Source organism: Macaca nemestrina, chromosome 14 (assembly GCF_043159975.1).
Source record: "Macaca nemestrina isolate mMacNem1 chromosome 14, mMacNem.hap1, whole genome shotgun sequence".
NCBI lineage: Eukaryota > Metazoa > Chordata > Mammalia > Primates > Cercopithecidae > Macaca > Macaca nemestrina.
Genome location: NC_092138.1, coordinates 118,300,694 through 118,313,597, shown reverse-complemented (window position 1 = coordinate 118,313,597; position 12,904 = coordinate 118,300,694). Strand labels below are relative to the sequence as shown.

Genomic DNA, 12,904 nt, shown 5'->3' with positions numbered 1-12,904 from the left:
CTGGCACCGTGAGGCCCCCCACCCCCACCTCACAGTCCCACTGTGAAGTCAGCGCCTTCCAATAGTTCCGTCAGAGGTGTGCAGTGGGGCCAGGGCTGGACATGGCCCCTGGTCCCCAGCCTGCGTCCTGCCTGCGTGGCAGCCCCTTGGGCCTCACATGTTTGTCTCTTCTGCTCATCCCTGCTGCAGGTGCCTCCTCCTGCCCCCTCACCCTGCTCCCAGCCAGGGCTCCCCTTTCCCAGGCAAGGCGGGAGCTCTGGTGTCCTTCTGGTGGCCACCAGGGCAGGGGCAGACCTGGAGGCCCTCCACAGGCAGGTGACCGGCCCCATGGCTATGTGGCCCTGTCTCTGCAGCTGGAACCTACTGTGAATGCAGCCTTGGCCTCAGCCGCGAAGCCCTCATCGCCCTCCTTGTGGTGCTGGCGGGCGTCAGTGCCAGCTGCTTCTGTGCCCTTGTCATCGTGGCAGTTGGTGTCTTGCGGTCCAAGGGGTGCGTGAACCCCGGGGCCGGGAGTGGATGGGAGTGAGGCCAGGCTGCCTGCCCTGGGCCCTCGGTCTTGCAAGAGGGGCCTTTACCCCTGGGTGGGCTGTCACCTGGGGTAGGAATGGTGTTTCCTAGGCGTGTGTTGGGGGAGGTTCGGGGGCCCAACACTGTTCCAGGACTCATGTCGGTCTTCATCCCCTCAGTGAAACATGCCCGAGACTAGTGGACAACAGGTGAGCACCAGGGAGGCCCTCGAGGGGGGTGCGCTGTCTCAAGGGAGGTCCTGGGGTGGGGTGTGCTGTCTTAGGGGAGGCCCTTGGCGCAGGAAGCTATCCCAAGGGAGTCCCTGGAGGAGGAGGAGTGCTGTCCCAGGGGAGGCCCTTTGTGGGACTGCGCTGTCCCAGACACTGGCCTGCCCTGGAGGATCAGGACTCCACCAGCTTGTGCTGACCCGGCCCCTGTCATGCAGGTTGATGGAGAATTTTGGGGTCCAGGAAAATCGCATGGACCTGCACCCGGTATATGTGGAGTCCCAGCTAATGGACGCTGACCTGGAGGTCTCCATGATGCCGCCACTAGAGGATCAGAGCCTTGTGGCCATTCCCATGGAGGCTTCTCCAGAGGAGCCACCGCCACCCCCGCCCCTACCACCTGAGTAGGGCTGAGGGCAGCTGGGGGAGGGGAATTAAAGTGTATTTAGTGATTGTGTACTGTCCTCCCTGCAGGCTCTCACACCCCTCAAGGCTGCATCATGGGGGGTGCACACGCATATGGGTCTCATCAAAGCAGGGCACCCAGGCCCCACACCAGGTTCCCCTGTTCCTCTGCCCCAGGGCAGGAAACCAAACCCATAATGTTTCCACCTTCTCTACCACAGCTGGTCAGCCTGGCTCCTCCCTACACCCTGCTTTGGAAAGCCCCTAGAACAGGACCTGAAACTGGCAACTCCGAAGGGCGCTGGGTTTAACAGGAGGACTTGGGCTGATCCCGCTGCCCCACTGCACTGGTCTGTTTTTCTGACGGTCCAGGAGAGTCCTAGGGGGAGGGGTGGGGCAGGCACACCTCTCCTGCCTGGGGTGTGCTGTCTCCCTCCATCCCAAAGCCTGTCTCCAACCCAGGCCCCATCCACCATGGGAACGGGACCATCCCTGCGTGGGGGCCACTCCGCGTGTGCACGTTGGCATCACTTTGCTGAGCCTGGGTGGGGTTGAGACGGGTGAGGAGTAGGACCTCTGGGTTGCATTGCGTGCGGGAGCCTGTCGCAGCCGTGAGCTGGGTGGGTGCAGGTGGGCGGTGTCCTGCTGCTCAGGGCTTGGCGGGCGCCCGGTGGTGGACAAAGCGGGGCGAGGTGGTCTTGATAGCGCTGTGGCCGGCGCTAAGCCAAGAGTAGTTTGGAGCTCCGGGACAGGTGGCTGGCGGTGCCGGGCGTTGGCTGTTTGCCTTGCCTCCGCCCCAAGCGTGGATCCAGCCGTGGGACAGGAACTGCCTGCGCTCGGGCCAGAGTTAATATTTGTGCAGGCGCCGCAGGAACGGGCTCCGCGGACGACGCGCTCCGGGGACACGCAGGCAGCGGGCCTCTCACCGCGGGTGCCGGGGCTGCCCCCATGCGGAGCCCTTCTTGGTCGCGGCCTCGGCCGTTGCTGCTGCTGCTGCTGCTGCTGTCGCCTTGGCCTGTCTGGGCCCAGGTGTCGGCCACAGCCTCGCCCTCGGGGTCCCCGGGCGCCCCGGACTGCCCCGAGGTGTGCACGTGCGTGCCGGGCGGCCTGGCCAGCTGCTCGGCACTCTCGCTGCCCGCCGTGCCCGCAGGCCTGAGCCTGCGCCTGCGCGCGCTGCTGCTGGACCATAACCGCGTCCGCGCGCTGCCGCCCGGTGCCTTCGCGGGAGCAGGCGGGCTACAGCGCCTGGACCTGCGCGAGAATGGGCTACGCTCGGTGCACGGGCGAGCCTTCTGGGGCTTGGGCGCGCTGCAGCTGCTGGACCTGAGCGCCAACCAGCTGGAAGCGCTGGCACCAGGGACCTTCGCGCCGCTGCGCGCGCTGCGCAACCTCTCACTGGCCGGCAACCGACTGGCGAGCCTGGAGCCCGCGGCGCTAGGCGCGCTCCCGCTGCTGCGCTCACTCAGCCTGCAGGACAACGAGCTGGCGGCACTCGCGCCGGGGCTGCTGGGCCGCCTGCCCGCCCTAGACGCGCTGCACCTGCGCGGCAACCCCTGGGGCTGCGGGTGCGCGCTGCGCCCGCTCTGCGCCTGGCTGCGCAGGCACCCACTGCCCGCGTCAGGTGAGCTGTTAGGGATGCGGGTTGGGGTCTGCAGGGCGGTGCGGCCGCTGCCGCCTGATGCCACGCCCTTGTCTGTGTCCCATAGAGGCCGAGACGCTGCTCTGCGTGTGGCCGGGACGCCTGACGCTCAGCCCCCTGACTGCCTTTTCCGACGCCGCGTTTAGCCATTGCGCGCAGCCGCTCGCCCTGCGGGACCTGGCCGTGGTCTACGCGCTCGGGCCGGCCTCCTTCCTCGTCAGCCTGGCCGCCTGCCTGGTGCTAGGCTCCGGGCTCACCGCCTGCCGTGCGCGCCGCCGCCGCCGCTGCCGCACCGCCGCCCTCCGCCCGCCGAGACCGCCGGACCGGAACCCTGATCCCGACCCCCACGGCTCTGCCTCGCCTGCGGACCCGGGGAGCCCCTCCGCTGCCGCCCAAGCCTGAGCGACCGCGGCAGCCTGGAGCGCTCGAAGCTTCCCCCATGCCTTTGCCCTCCCTTTACACTCTCTGCCGGGGTCAACAAGCGACACAGACCGAAAACTGCGTGACATTCCTTTAGGCATCACCACTGCATACACCGGGAGGTGGGGGGTGGGCGATGTGCGCCTGCACCCTGGGGACTGAGGGGCAGAGCGCGGCTGCGCACGGGCCGCACGGGGAAGGCACGCGCTCGGGCCCTGGGAGTGCTGGTCCTGTACAAGGTGGCGGGCCGGTCACGCACCCGGAGCGAGGGCGGGGGCGGGCGGGTGGCGCTCTCCCGTGCCCAGGGTGCAGGGCGGGGTTGAAGACAGTCCCGAGCCAGCGTCCGGGAAGGCCCGTTCTGGGCTGCAGGCCGGACGAGGAGAGGAGGGGCTCAGCCCTCTCGAGTCTGGAGGAGGCGGCCCGAGGCGGCGGGAGCCCGAACGCCTCTGGGAGGCGCTGCCAGCTGGGAAGTCAGGGACGGCCATGGGGGAGGGCAGGGCCAGCCCCGGCGTGTGGGGTCAAGGGGCAGACGGGGTGTGGGTGGGCGGTGCCGCAAGAAGAGGGGAGGGTGGAGCTCAGGCTGCAGAGGAGCGCAGGCGCCCGAGGAAGGGCGACCCAGCCAGCTGGGGCCATGGGCCCCACTGTGGCTCTGGCTAGTGCTGCGGGAAGGATGGGGCTGCCGTCTCTGCTCCAAGCGCCTCCGCCTGAGGCCAGTTAGCCCCCGCTCCCCACTGCTCAGAGACCCCAGGGCCCTGCCTCTGCCGGAGCGCCCTGCGGCCCTGCCCAGCCGACTCAGCTCTGCCCCGTCCTCAGCCGCTCCGGTCCGCACCTTGGTCCAGCAGGGGCTGCCCGCCAGGCAGCGGGGCGGGCGGGCGGACGGACGGGAGGCCCAGGCTGGGCAGTCTCTGGGGCGGGTGGGCTTCCCTCAGGCCTTCCCGAGCAGCAGGACCCATCAGTGTCCTTGGCCGGGCTAACTGGGCAGGTGGGCGCCTCCGGGGGCCTCACACCACGGTGCTGACCGAGGGATCTGAGAGGTTGAGCGGGCCCGTGATATCAGTGGGATGGTACTGCTGCAAAATAGAAATACACAGACAAGGCGCCCGTTAGCCCCACGCTGGGGGCACGCGCGGGGCCGGGACGGGGTGGACCGGCCAGCCGGCCAACCGGCGGGCGGGCAGGCGCAGCCTGGGGGAGGCTGGGGGTGCTCCTCCCCCGACCCCGTGGTGCTCCGGGGCTCTGCGTGGGCCGGGCCGCTGTCCCGTCCGTCTGTCTGTCTGTCTGCGGGGGAGGGGGCAGAGGAGGGCGGGCGGGGAGTCTCAGCTCTCCCTATGACGGGAACACAGCTGCAGCTGGCCCTCCTCCCTCTCAATAGCGCGTCGCGGCAGCACTGTGTCTTTTTGGTTTTGCAAAGCGCCGCGTCCACCCCCGGTGCTCTATAAATAAGAACCAACAATCAATACCCGCTAGCCCCGCCGGCCGCCAGGGACCCCAGCCCTCAGCGCCCAGTGCCGCCCTGGCCCGGACCGGCCACAGGACAGGGGCAGGGGATCTCCGCAGCCGGACGGACCCCACCCTGCCCAAAGGAGCCCCCCACCCAGGCCTCCCTCTGAACAAGCTCACAGCCCCAGAGACCAGGTGGGAGCTGGGCTGCCCTCCCATGCCCAGATCCCCAGCTGGCAGTGCCCCCCATAGTTCAGCCTTGCAGGGCGGGGCCAGCCCCAGATGCCACGTGATGCCAGAACTGGCCCCAGAGGATGGTCCCTGGTGCCCAGGGAGCTTGGGTGAGGGTTCCGCTGGGAACATGTCCCCAGAAGGGCACCATGAGGGTCTCTGAGCTGCACCTGGCCTCGCTCCAGGCAGGGCCCTGGGACCCAGTGTCACCCTCTGAAAGTGGCCCATCACCTGCACAACATTTGTGCTTGCCTCTTGTGGCTGCCTGCCCCAAATCGTTGTTTCTCCTGTCTGCCTGGACACCCCTTCTTCCCCAGCCTGCCCAACCCACAGTCCCTGCGCTATTCCCCCTCCCTGTTCCCTGCGGGACTCCTGACTCAGACTTTGCAACATCGGCTCTGCCTGCTCTCCGCAGCAGGGGTGGCTCCGGGAATGGTGCTTCCACCTGCTCCTTGAGCCTCCAGTGGCCCCCAGGCCTACAGGCTCTCACTGTCCACCCATCCTGCATGCCAAGTCCCTTCCCCAGGAAGCTGAGCAGCCAGGCCTCATGGGTCCCTCTTGGGGCACCCTGGTGGCTTCATTTCGGGATTTGGCTTGCTTGATGCCAAGTCCTGTCTGTGCCCTGGAGGTCTGCCCCACTTCCGGTGCACTGAGGGGCGGGTGGCTGCAAATCGCACTTCCTCCCCGGGGCATAAGCATCTTTGTGGTGATGCTGCTTATGGGCTGGGGGCTTCCTGTGGACCAGACTGGCCCCTGGACTGCAGGGAGGCCACTGGGCTGAGGTCTCTGCTGCCTCTCTGGGCAGCCCCTCCCCACCATGGTGCCTGGGCCTAGGGTGCCTCTAGCAAGGCTGGGTTCACTTTGGGGACCTCTGGTCCGAGTGTGCATATCCGCTACAGCCACAAGCTGCCCCGAGCACGAGGTAGGGGATTCTGGGCTCCAAAGGGCAGAAGGCCTGGCTCTGGGGTGGGCCCTGTGGGGTTGCTGGGGTCAGGAACTGAGGTGCTCATTTCCCTTCCAGAGGCCTCCCTGTCTGGAACCTCAGTGTTGTCCTGGGCTCTGCAGCCCGGGGCTTGAGGGGCCGCCTCTACCCATTCTCAGACCCTCTGGGAGTTGCCGCCACACCTCCTGCAGGGCCCCTGCACAGCCTGGGGTGGGAGCCACCCCTTTTGGTCCCACCCCACTCCCTGCCTGACAGTCCCCTGTGGCCAGGGCCAGTTCCAACTCCAGGCCCCAGCCGTCCACCCAGATGGACCCAGGCCCGGCCCCCAGCCCCCGGCCCACACAGAGACCACATGAAGATGCAACACGCATGGCTCTGGTGAGACAGGTAAGACAGGTGTCTGGGGGGCAGGGCCAGTGGCCAGACAGACGGACGGGATGGGACATCACAGCCACCCCCTCCAGGGCCGTCGCAGGGGCGAAGTGAGGGCGGCGGGCCCCTCTGGGAGAGGCGAGAGAAACGGGGACATAACAGAGAAGTGGTGTGGCCTCCCGGCAGCTGAGGAGTCCAGGATGGGGCCACGCTGGGCTCCCAGGGCCCCAGACCTGGCCCCGAGAGGTGGTGTGGCTGACTGACTGACCAACGAGATGACAGGCTTCAAGATGGCGTGTGGGTCATGGCAGGGGAGGTGGGCGGGCAGACTAACGGAGACACACGGGGAAAGCCGAGGACCCAGGAGGACCGGGGAGAAAGGTCCAGAGAGTGAGAGAGAGCAACATGGGTGGGCTGGGCAGAGCGGCTGCCGCAGGCAGACAGGGGCAGAGTGGGCCACAGGAGCCCAGGGTCCGGGGCGGGGTGATGGGGCGGGAGACACACGCAGGGCAGGGCAGGTGGAGTCGGACGCGGGACTGGGGTGCTCTCCCCCTTACCGTGTCTTTGGAGGACCTACGCCTCTTGAAGCTGGAAGCCAGGGTGGAGGTGATAGCCCTAAATGTGGCTTTCTTTTTAGGGTCAGGCTCTGCTCTACCACTCTTTCTATCCTAAAATGAATATGTATAAGTGATTAGATGGCTAGGGTGGTGGCCACACCTGCCCTCGCCTGCTCCTGGATGGGCCGCTGCCCAGCCTGGCCGGCCACTTGGGCCCTCGCTCCTGCCTGCCTCCCTGTGCTGGACAGACGGGCCGACAGCGGATGTTCGAGGGTGGCCTCTTCTCCTGCCCAGGGTCTGGGCCTGACCTTGCTCGTGCTGGGGCTGGGCTTGGGGGCTCTCGGCTGGCTCGTCCGGGGAGGTCCGCCTGGCTCCCTGGCTCCTGGGTGGCCCTGGCTTACAGGCGTCCCGAGGAGGAGGAGTCCTCTGAGGACTGGAGGAGTTGCCCCTCAGGCCACACCAGCTGTCTGCGTGGAGGCCACTGGCCCCCAAGGGGCACACACCAAGATTCAGGAAGGGGCCGAGGGCTGGAGGCAGGTGTCGAGGTGGAATTGGAGTGACAGAGGCAGCTCCCGGGACTCTGGCCTCAGGTCTGATGGCCAGGTGGCCTGTGCCCGCCAGTGGTGGCAGCGGCCAGGTCCCCAGGGGACCTGTGGGGCCAAGAGCAAGAGCGGGCGGATGAGAGGTGTGGAGCCTCCAGCAACCCCCATCCCCCAACAGCCCTGGCCACACTGTCGGCTTCATCTCAGGACACAGGCTCCAGGACGGCACCCAGAGAAAGAGAAGAGACGGAGTGAACCGGAACTCGACCGCGGGCCACGAGCCCTTAGGCCTGCACAGGCCCACTGCCCACCCTGTCCCAGGTGGGTCGTGGCTGCCCTTGCTGGTGGCAAATTCTCATGGATACGACCTGGGCACCAGGCAGGACCCGGCCTGGCCCCATTCGGATTAGAATCACCGAGCACAAGGACATAGCAGGAAAGCGAGGGGGGGATCTCCGAAGGGCGTCAAGGGGGCTTGGGTCGGCGGAGGGCAAAATGCATCTTGGACTCACGTGCCATACACAGGCGGGCCCCTGTCTTACCCTGCCTGATTGCCTTCCTATGGAATGGGTACCGGCGGGCGACTCTGGAGACAGAGGGGCCAGGCGGAGGCTTGGAGCAGGGTGCGTGGCCTCCCTCGGCCCCGGCTTTGCAGTGGGCAGCCACCTGCAGGCAGCCCCCCACCAGTGCTGCCCCCGTGCCCTGGGAGCACTCACCACTGCCCCTGGCCATGGCTCCTAGCTCCAGTCCTGCCTACCGGAGCCAGAGCCAGTGCCACGGCCTTCGGGGATGGAGGAGGGCCGTGGCCAGGCCGGGCCCTGGGCACCAGGCCTCGGAGGATGGCCTGCCCTACCTGCAGGTTCTTCCTCCACACGTTCACCGCTGCAAAGGCCAGCTGCATCTGCTTCCGGCGAGCGTCCTTGTGCCGCTTGTAGGCAATCTCAATGAAAATCAGGAAGATCCCGGCAACGATGCCCCCCGCTACCAGCATGAAGACCCCTGTGTGCCGGGACCCAGAGCCTCAGTTGCTGGCCAGGGAGGTCGCAGCCCACGGAGAACCCACCCGAGTGTCAGGGGAGCCGCACCTGCCATGTTCTCAAAAGTAAGGGTCGCAGGGGCGTTGCTGCGCGAGTCACACTCCTGATACCGAACCCACGTCTTGTCCAGGTCTTCCATGAAGCCATTCTCATGGGACCTGGGGGTGGGAACAAGTGAGCCTGCAGTGGGGCGGGGCCCAGGACGTGAAGGGGAAAGCTGGGGGCGGGTCCGGGGCGGGGCGGGGCCTGCGGGGTGGAGGGGGCAGCTAGCGCCTGGCCTGGGTGGGAAATCCGTGGTGGCCTCGGAGTGGTCTGGCTCTGGGGAGGGCGTCCACCTCTGGCGGAGAGGAGCGGAGGAGGGACGCGGGCGCACGGACACTTACTTGAGGATGGACAGGGAGACGTTCTGCTTCCAGGGGCTGTCTTTGCGCATGCCTATGCCGAAGCCCGAGCGGAAGAACAGCTCTCCAGTCGTCACCAGGTCGCACTTCTGCGAGGCCTCGAACTCCAGCACCGCCGAGTCCCAGATGAAGGCATGCAGCTTGCTGCCGGCAGAGGCGGGGTCACGCGGGCCTTGGTCCTGCCGGCCTGGAAGACCCACGCCCGCGCCCTCCGGGGTGCCCGGCCCGGACGCTCTCCTGCCCGGCGGAGGCCGCCCTCCCCCGCCCCGCACTTGTCCCGCCCCGCACTTGTCCCGCCCCGCCAGGGTGGCCGCCCGCGCCTCACTTGTCTCTCACGGCCTGGATGGCCTCCGCTGCGCTCTCGTAGTTGTGCTTCTCCATGTGCCGGTACATGGTGCTCAGCTCCACCTGGCGCCGGAAGTAGATGTCCACGGAGCTCTGCTTCACCGTGGCGTAGATAAACTTGTCCGAGGGGTTCCTCAGCTGCAGGGTCGGAGGGCAGGGCTCGCGGCGGCGGCTCCCCAGGCCCCTCCCCGAGGCCGACCCCAGCTCACCTCGCATTCCCTCCCCCAGCCCGGCCAGGCCTCACCCGAGGGTCGTTGATGCCGGTGATGCGCTCCTCCGGCCGGTCCAGCACCAGGAAGGCCGCCAGGTTGGCGGTGTAGGAGGCCACGATAATCATGGCAAAGCCGGCCCACACCATGCCCAGGATACGCGCCGAGAAGCTTCTGGGGGCGCCTGTGGGCGGGCGGGGGGCTCTGTCAGACCCTAGAGGGCCGGGGCGGGGCCAGGCGGGCCGGGCGGGGCCTTACCTTCCCCGATGCCGGAGTTGAGCAGGACGCCCCAGGAGAACCACATGGCCGAGGACAGGGTCAGTGCGTCCTCCTCCTCCTCCTCGCTGTTCACCTTGAACCGGCCGAAGGGGCTGCGGGGCGCAGAGGGCGGGTGGGAGAGGGGGCGGGAGAGGCGGCCCTGCCCCGCCCCTCGCCGGCCCCGCCCCCCCGGTGGAGGTGTCTGAGCCCCGGGTCGCGCTCACCTGAAGCGGTCCAGCAGGTACAGCATCACGGCCACCACGTGCACCGACAGCCCCACCAGCAGCCACAGTGTGCTCTGGAACGGCTGCATGAACGAGTCTAGTGTGCTCCGGGGGATTTCCTGCAGGGGGACGCGAGGTCAGCGCGGCCCGGGCCCTCCAGGGACCCCCCGCCATCCGGCCCCTGCCCACCTTCTTGACCAGAATAGTCAGGCCCTGGTACTTGAAGGGCTTGGAAAACTCGATGTACTGCGCGCGCTCGTTGTTGATGGTTAGCGGCGCCACGATCATGTCTGCCTGCCCGCTGAGCAGCTCGCCCATCATCCCATTCCACTCCTTCTTGTTGCTGTTGTTCACCTGCGAGGCCACAGAGCCGGCGGGGATGCAGGCAGCGTCCACCCAGCTCCCGCCACAGGTACCCCCGACTGAAGCCGCCCTAGAGCACCACGGGGGTCTTCTCCCCCAGACCCTACCCAGCTCGCAGGCCCCACCCCACTCCAGCCCCGCCCTGGCTAGCAGGCTCCTCCCACGCCGCGCAGGCCCCACCACCGCCAGCAGGCTCCGCCCACTCCACATCCCGCCCACTTCAGGACCCCCGCCTGCAGGCCCCGCCCACTCCATGCCCCACCCACTCCGACGCCCACTTCAGGCCCCTCCCATACCAGGCCCTACCCCAGCCCTCACGCCCCGCCCACCTCATGCTTTACCCACCCCAGGACCCCCCGTCTGCAGGCCCCGCCTACTCTATGCCCCACCCACTCCGACCAACTGCCTGCAGGCCCCACCCCTGCCGTCCAGCCTACCCGCTCCTGTGTGCCGAACTTGCCATCTGCCACCAGGTGCACCTCGTAGGTGAAGTTCATGGTTCGTGCCAGCTTGATGAGCAGGTCGATGCAAAAGCCGTAGCAACACTGAGGCACCGTGTGGCGGGCTGAGTAGGTGCGGGCGGTAACTGCTGGGCTCCAGACCGCCCTGCGCCCCGCGCCCCGCGCCCCGCGCCCTGTCCCGCGCCCCACGCCCTGCCCCGCGCACTCACGGCTGCCCGGAGACGTGTCATTGGGCCCGGTGCAGATCACCTTCTTGACTGGGTCGCCATTGACTGTGAACTCCTCCTTGCACGTCCCATCACTCAGCGTGGGCTTGACGTACACGAAAGGCTCCTGGTGGATCGTCACAATCTGGGGGGGAAGGGGAGACCCAGCCTGGACCACCGACCTAAGGCTGCCCAGGGCGGCAGTCTCTTCTCAGTTCCCAGCCTCCCCTGGCGCCCCTCTTAATCCCCGACGCCCCCTCCTCCCCCGCCCTGCGCGGCGGGCCACTGCCCCTCTTTGGAGCTTCTTCACGAGCCCAGGTGTTCAGGCCACACCCACCGTCAGCATCATCTGCCTGCAACCCCGGGGGATGGGGGCTGGGGGCTCAGAAAAGACTGCTGGAACGCTAGACCCTTCTCTTGGCCACTTTTCCTCTAGTCTTGGCTTAGACATGATTCCCTCCAGCAGAGGAGCAGCTGATGTCCCTTGTATGCCAGCCATCTTCCCGGGGTGAGAAACCGCCCAGCCTGCAGGCTGACTCCCACCCTGCTGTGCCACGAGGACAGGGGCACGTCCACGAAGCCGACCCTGCACCTGCACAGGACCTGGGACCCGAGGGGGCACCCACCCGTGCCTCGCTTCATCTCGGTGCCCTGACTGTCCCCGCCCCCAGCCCCGCAGCCTTCAGGCTTTGAGCATAGGTCTCTGGCTCCTTCCTCTTGCTTGAGTGGACATGCTCCACCGCTCCGTGGCCTCTTCAACCCACACTCCTTCTTGGGCTCGCCCTCCTGTCTGTCCTTCAGGGGACCATGGCCTGGGGGTGGGGAGGGGATCCGAGGCACTCAGGGCTGGGGCACAGAGGGCTGGAATGGAGCATAGCGCACTGCCAGAACTCTGAGGGGAGATGATATCAGAGCTGAGCCCTCAAGGTGGGCAGGGATCAAGCAGGTGCCGGAGGGCAGGTGGAGCAGAGGAGCCTGCAGTCCAGAACTGCAAAGGCAGGGAGGCGTGGGGGTGGTGGAAGAGGCACCCTCCCGGCATGTCCTAGGGAGGGTGAGCCTGAGAGCGGTGCAGGCCCAACCTCAGCCTCCAGGCAGCATTTCGTCTTTTATCCCCAGGGGGATCAGGAGCCATTGAAGAAGTTGATTTTCTTTTCCTTTTTTTTTTTTTTTACGTTTTTTTTTATGAGATGGAGTCTTGCTCTGTAGCCAGGCTGGAGTGCAGTGGCACGATCTCAGCTCACTGCAACCTGCGCCTCCCGGGTTCAAGCAATTCTCCTGCCTCAGTCTCCCGAGTAGCTGGGACTACAGATGAGTGCCACCACACCCAGCTAATTTTTGTACTTTTAGTAGAGATGGGGTTTCACCATGTTGGCCAGAATGGTCTCGATCTCTTGACCTCATGATCCGCCTGCCTCAGCCTCCCAAAGTGCTAGGATTACAGGCGTGAGCCACCGCGCCTGGCCTGATTTGCTTTATAAAACTTTCATTATGGGCCGGGCACGGTGGCTCAAACCTGTAATCCCAGCACTTTGGGAGGCCGAGATGGGTGGATCACGACGTCAGGAGATCGAGACCATCCTGGATAATCCGGTGAAACCCCCGTCTCTACTAAAAAATACAAAAAATAAAATAAAATAAAACAAAACTAGCTGGGCGAGGTGGCGGGCACCTGTAGTCCCAGCTACTCGGGAGGCTGAGGCAGGAGAATGGCGTAAACCTGGGAGGCAGAGCTTGCAGTGAGCTGAGATCTGGCCACTGCACTCCAGCCTGGGCGACAGAGCAAGACTCTGTCTCAAAAAAAATTTTTTTTTAAATAAATAAATAAATAAAACTTTCATTATGTTTTCCTGTTATACAGGTAATATATATGCTAGTACTTTTAAAAAATTAGTGAGGCCAGAAACAAACTTTTAAAAAGCCATCTGCATCTCACAGCCTAGATGGGGCCTTTTGGCCGTTAGCATTTGACGGCTGCTTTCAGACTTTTCAATGTGAAGCGTCTGGGCTGCAATGAAACCCACACTGGTACTGGAAAACCCCACCCTGTCTGCAGAGCAGGGGAGGGAGCCTGGGTGAGAGGCTGCGGGGGCTGGTGCAGAGCAGGGGAGGGAGCCTGG

The 12,904-nt window shown here is 66.0% G+C and overlaps 3 protein-coding genes across 14 annotated transcripts in view; 2 read left to right on the top strand and 1 right to left on the bottom strand.

Moving 5' to 3' along the window:
- The first annotated feature begins 34 nt into the window (after positions 1-34).
- LOC105471969 (transmembrane protein 210) lies at positions 35-1,193 on the top strand. The gene is made up of 4 exons (XM_011724874.2): positions 35-189; positions 354-489; positions 687-716; positions 953-1,193. The coding sequence occupies exons 1-4, from the start codon at positions 102-104 to the stop codon at positions 1,140-1,142; spliced, it is 444 nt and encodes a 147-aa protein (XP_011723176.2). The 5' UTR covers positions 35-101; the 3' UTR covers positions 1,143-1,193.
- Positions 1,194-1,421: 228 nt separating this feature from the next.
- On the top strand, positions 1,422-3,185 carry LOC105471966 (leucine rich repeat containing 26). The gene is made up of 2 exons (XM_011724863.3): positions 1,422-2,760; positions 2,846-3,185. Exons 1-2 carry the CDS (start codon positions 2,088-2,090, stop codon positions 3,178-3,180), a joined length of 1,008 nt encoding a protein of 335 aa, XP_011723165.2. The 5' UTR covers positions 1,422-2,087; the 3' UTR covers positions 3,181-3,185.
- A 92-nt stretch (positions 3,186-3,277) lies between these two features.
- The window catches only part of LOC105471967 (glutamate ionotropic receptor NMDA type subunit 1), a 30,155-nt gene continuing 20,528 nt past the window's right edge, over positions 3,278-12,904 (bottom strand). For 2 of the 12 annotated variants that reach the window (XM_011724866.3, XM_011724868.3), the window contains 12 exons: positions 10,791-10,932; positions 10,558-10,685; positions 9,947-10,111; positions 9,758-9,876; positions 9,534-9,646; positions 9,311-9,459; positions 9,047-9,204; positions 8,704-8,865; positions 8,369-8,478; positions 8,137-8,282; positions 6,742-6,852; positions 3,278-4,631 (listed from right to left, as the gene is read on the bottom strand). In XM_011724866.3, the coding sequence (XP_011723168.1) occupies positions 4,515-4,631; positions 6,742-6,852; positions 8,137-8,282; positions 8,369-8,478; positions 8,704-8,865; positions 9,047-9,204; positions 9,311-9,459; positions 9,534-9,646; positions 9,758-9,876; positions 9,947-10,111; positions 10,558-10,685; positions 10,791-10,932 (1,620 nt within the window). In that variant the 3' untranslated portion in view covers positions 3,278-4,514. Of the gene's footprint in view, positions 4,632-5,238; positions 6,853-7,049; positions 7,870-8,136; positions 8,283-8,368; positions 8,479-8,703; positions 8,866-9,046; positions 9,205-9,310; positions 9,460-9,533; positions 9,647-9,757; positions 9,877-9,946; positions 10,112-10,557; positions 10,686-10,790; positions 10,933-12,904 lie in introns of those variants that run through there. The other 10 variants (XM_011724867.3, XM_011724870.3, XM_011724869.3 and 7 more) reach the window with 6 other exon arrangements.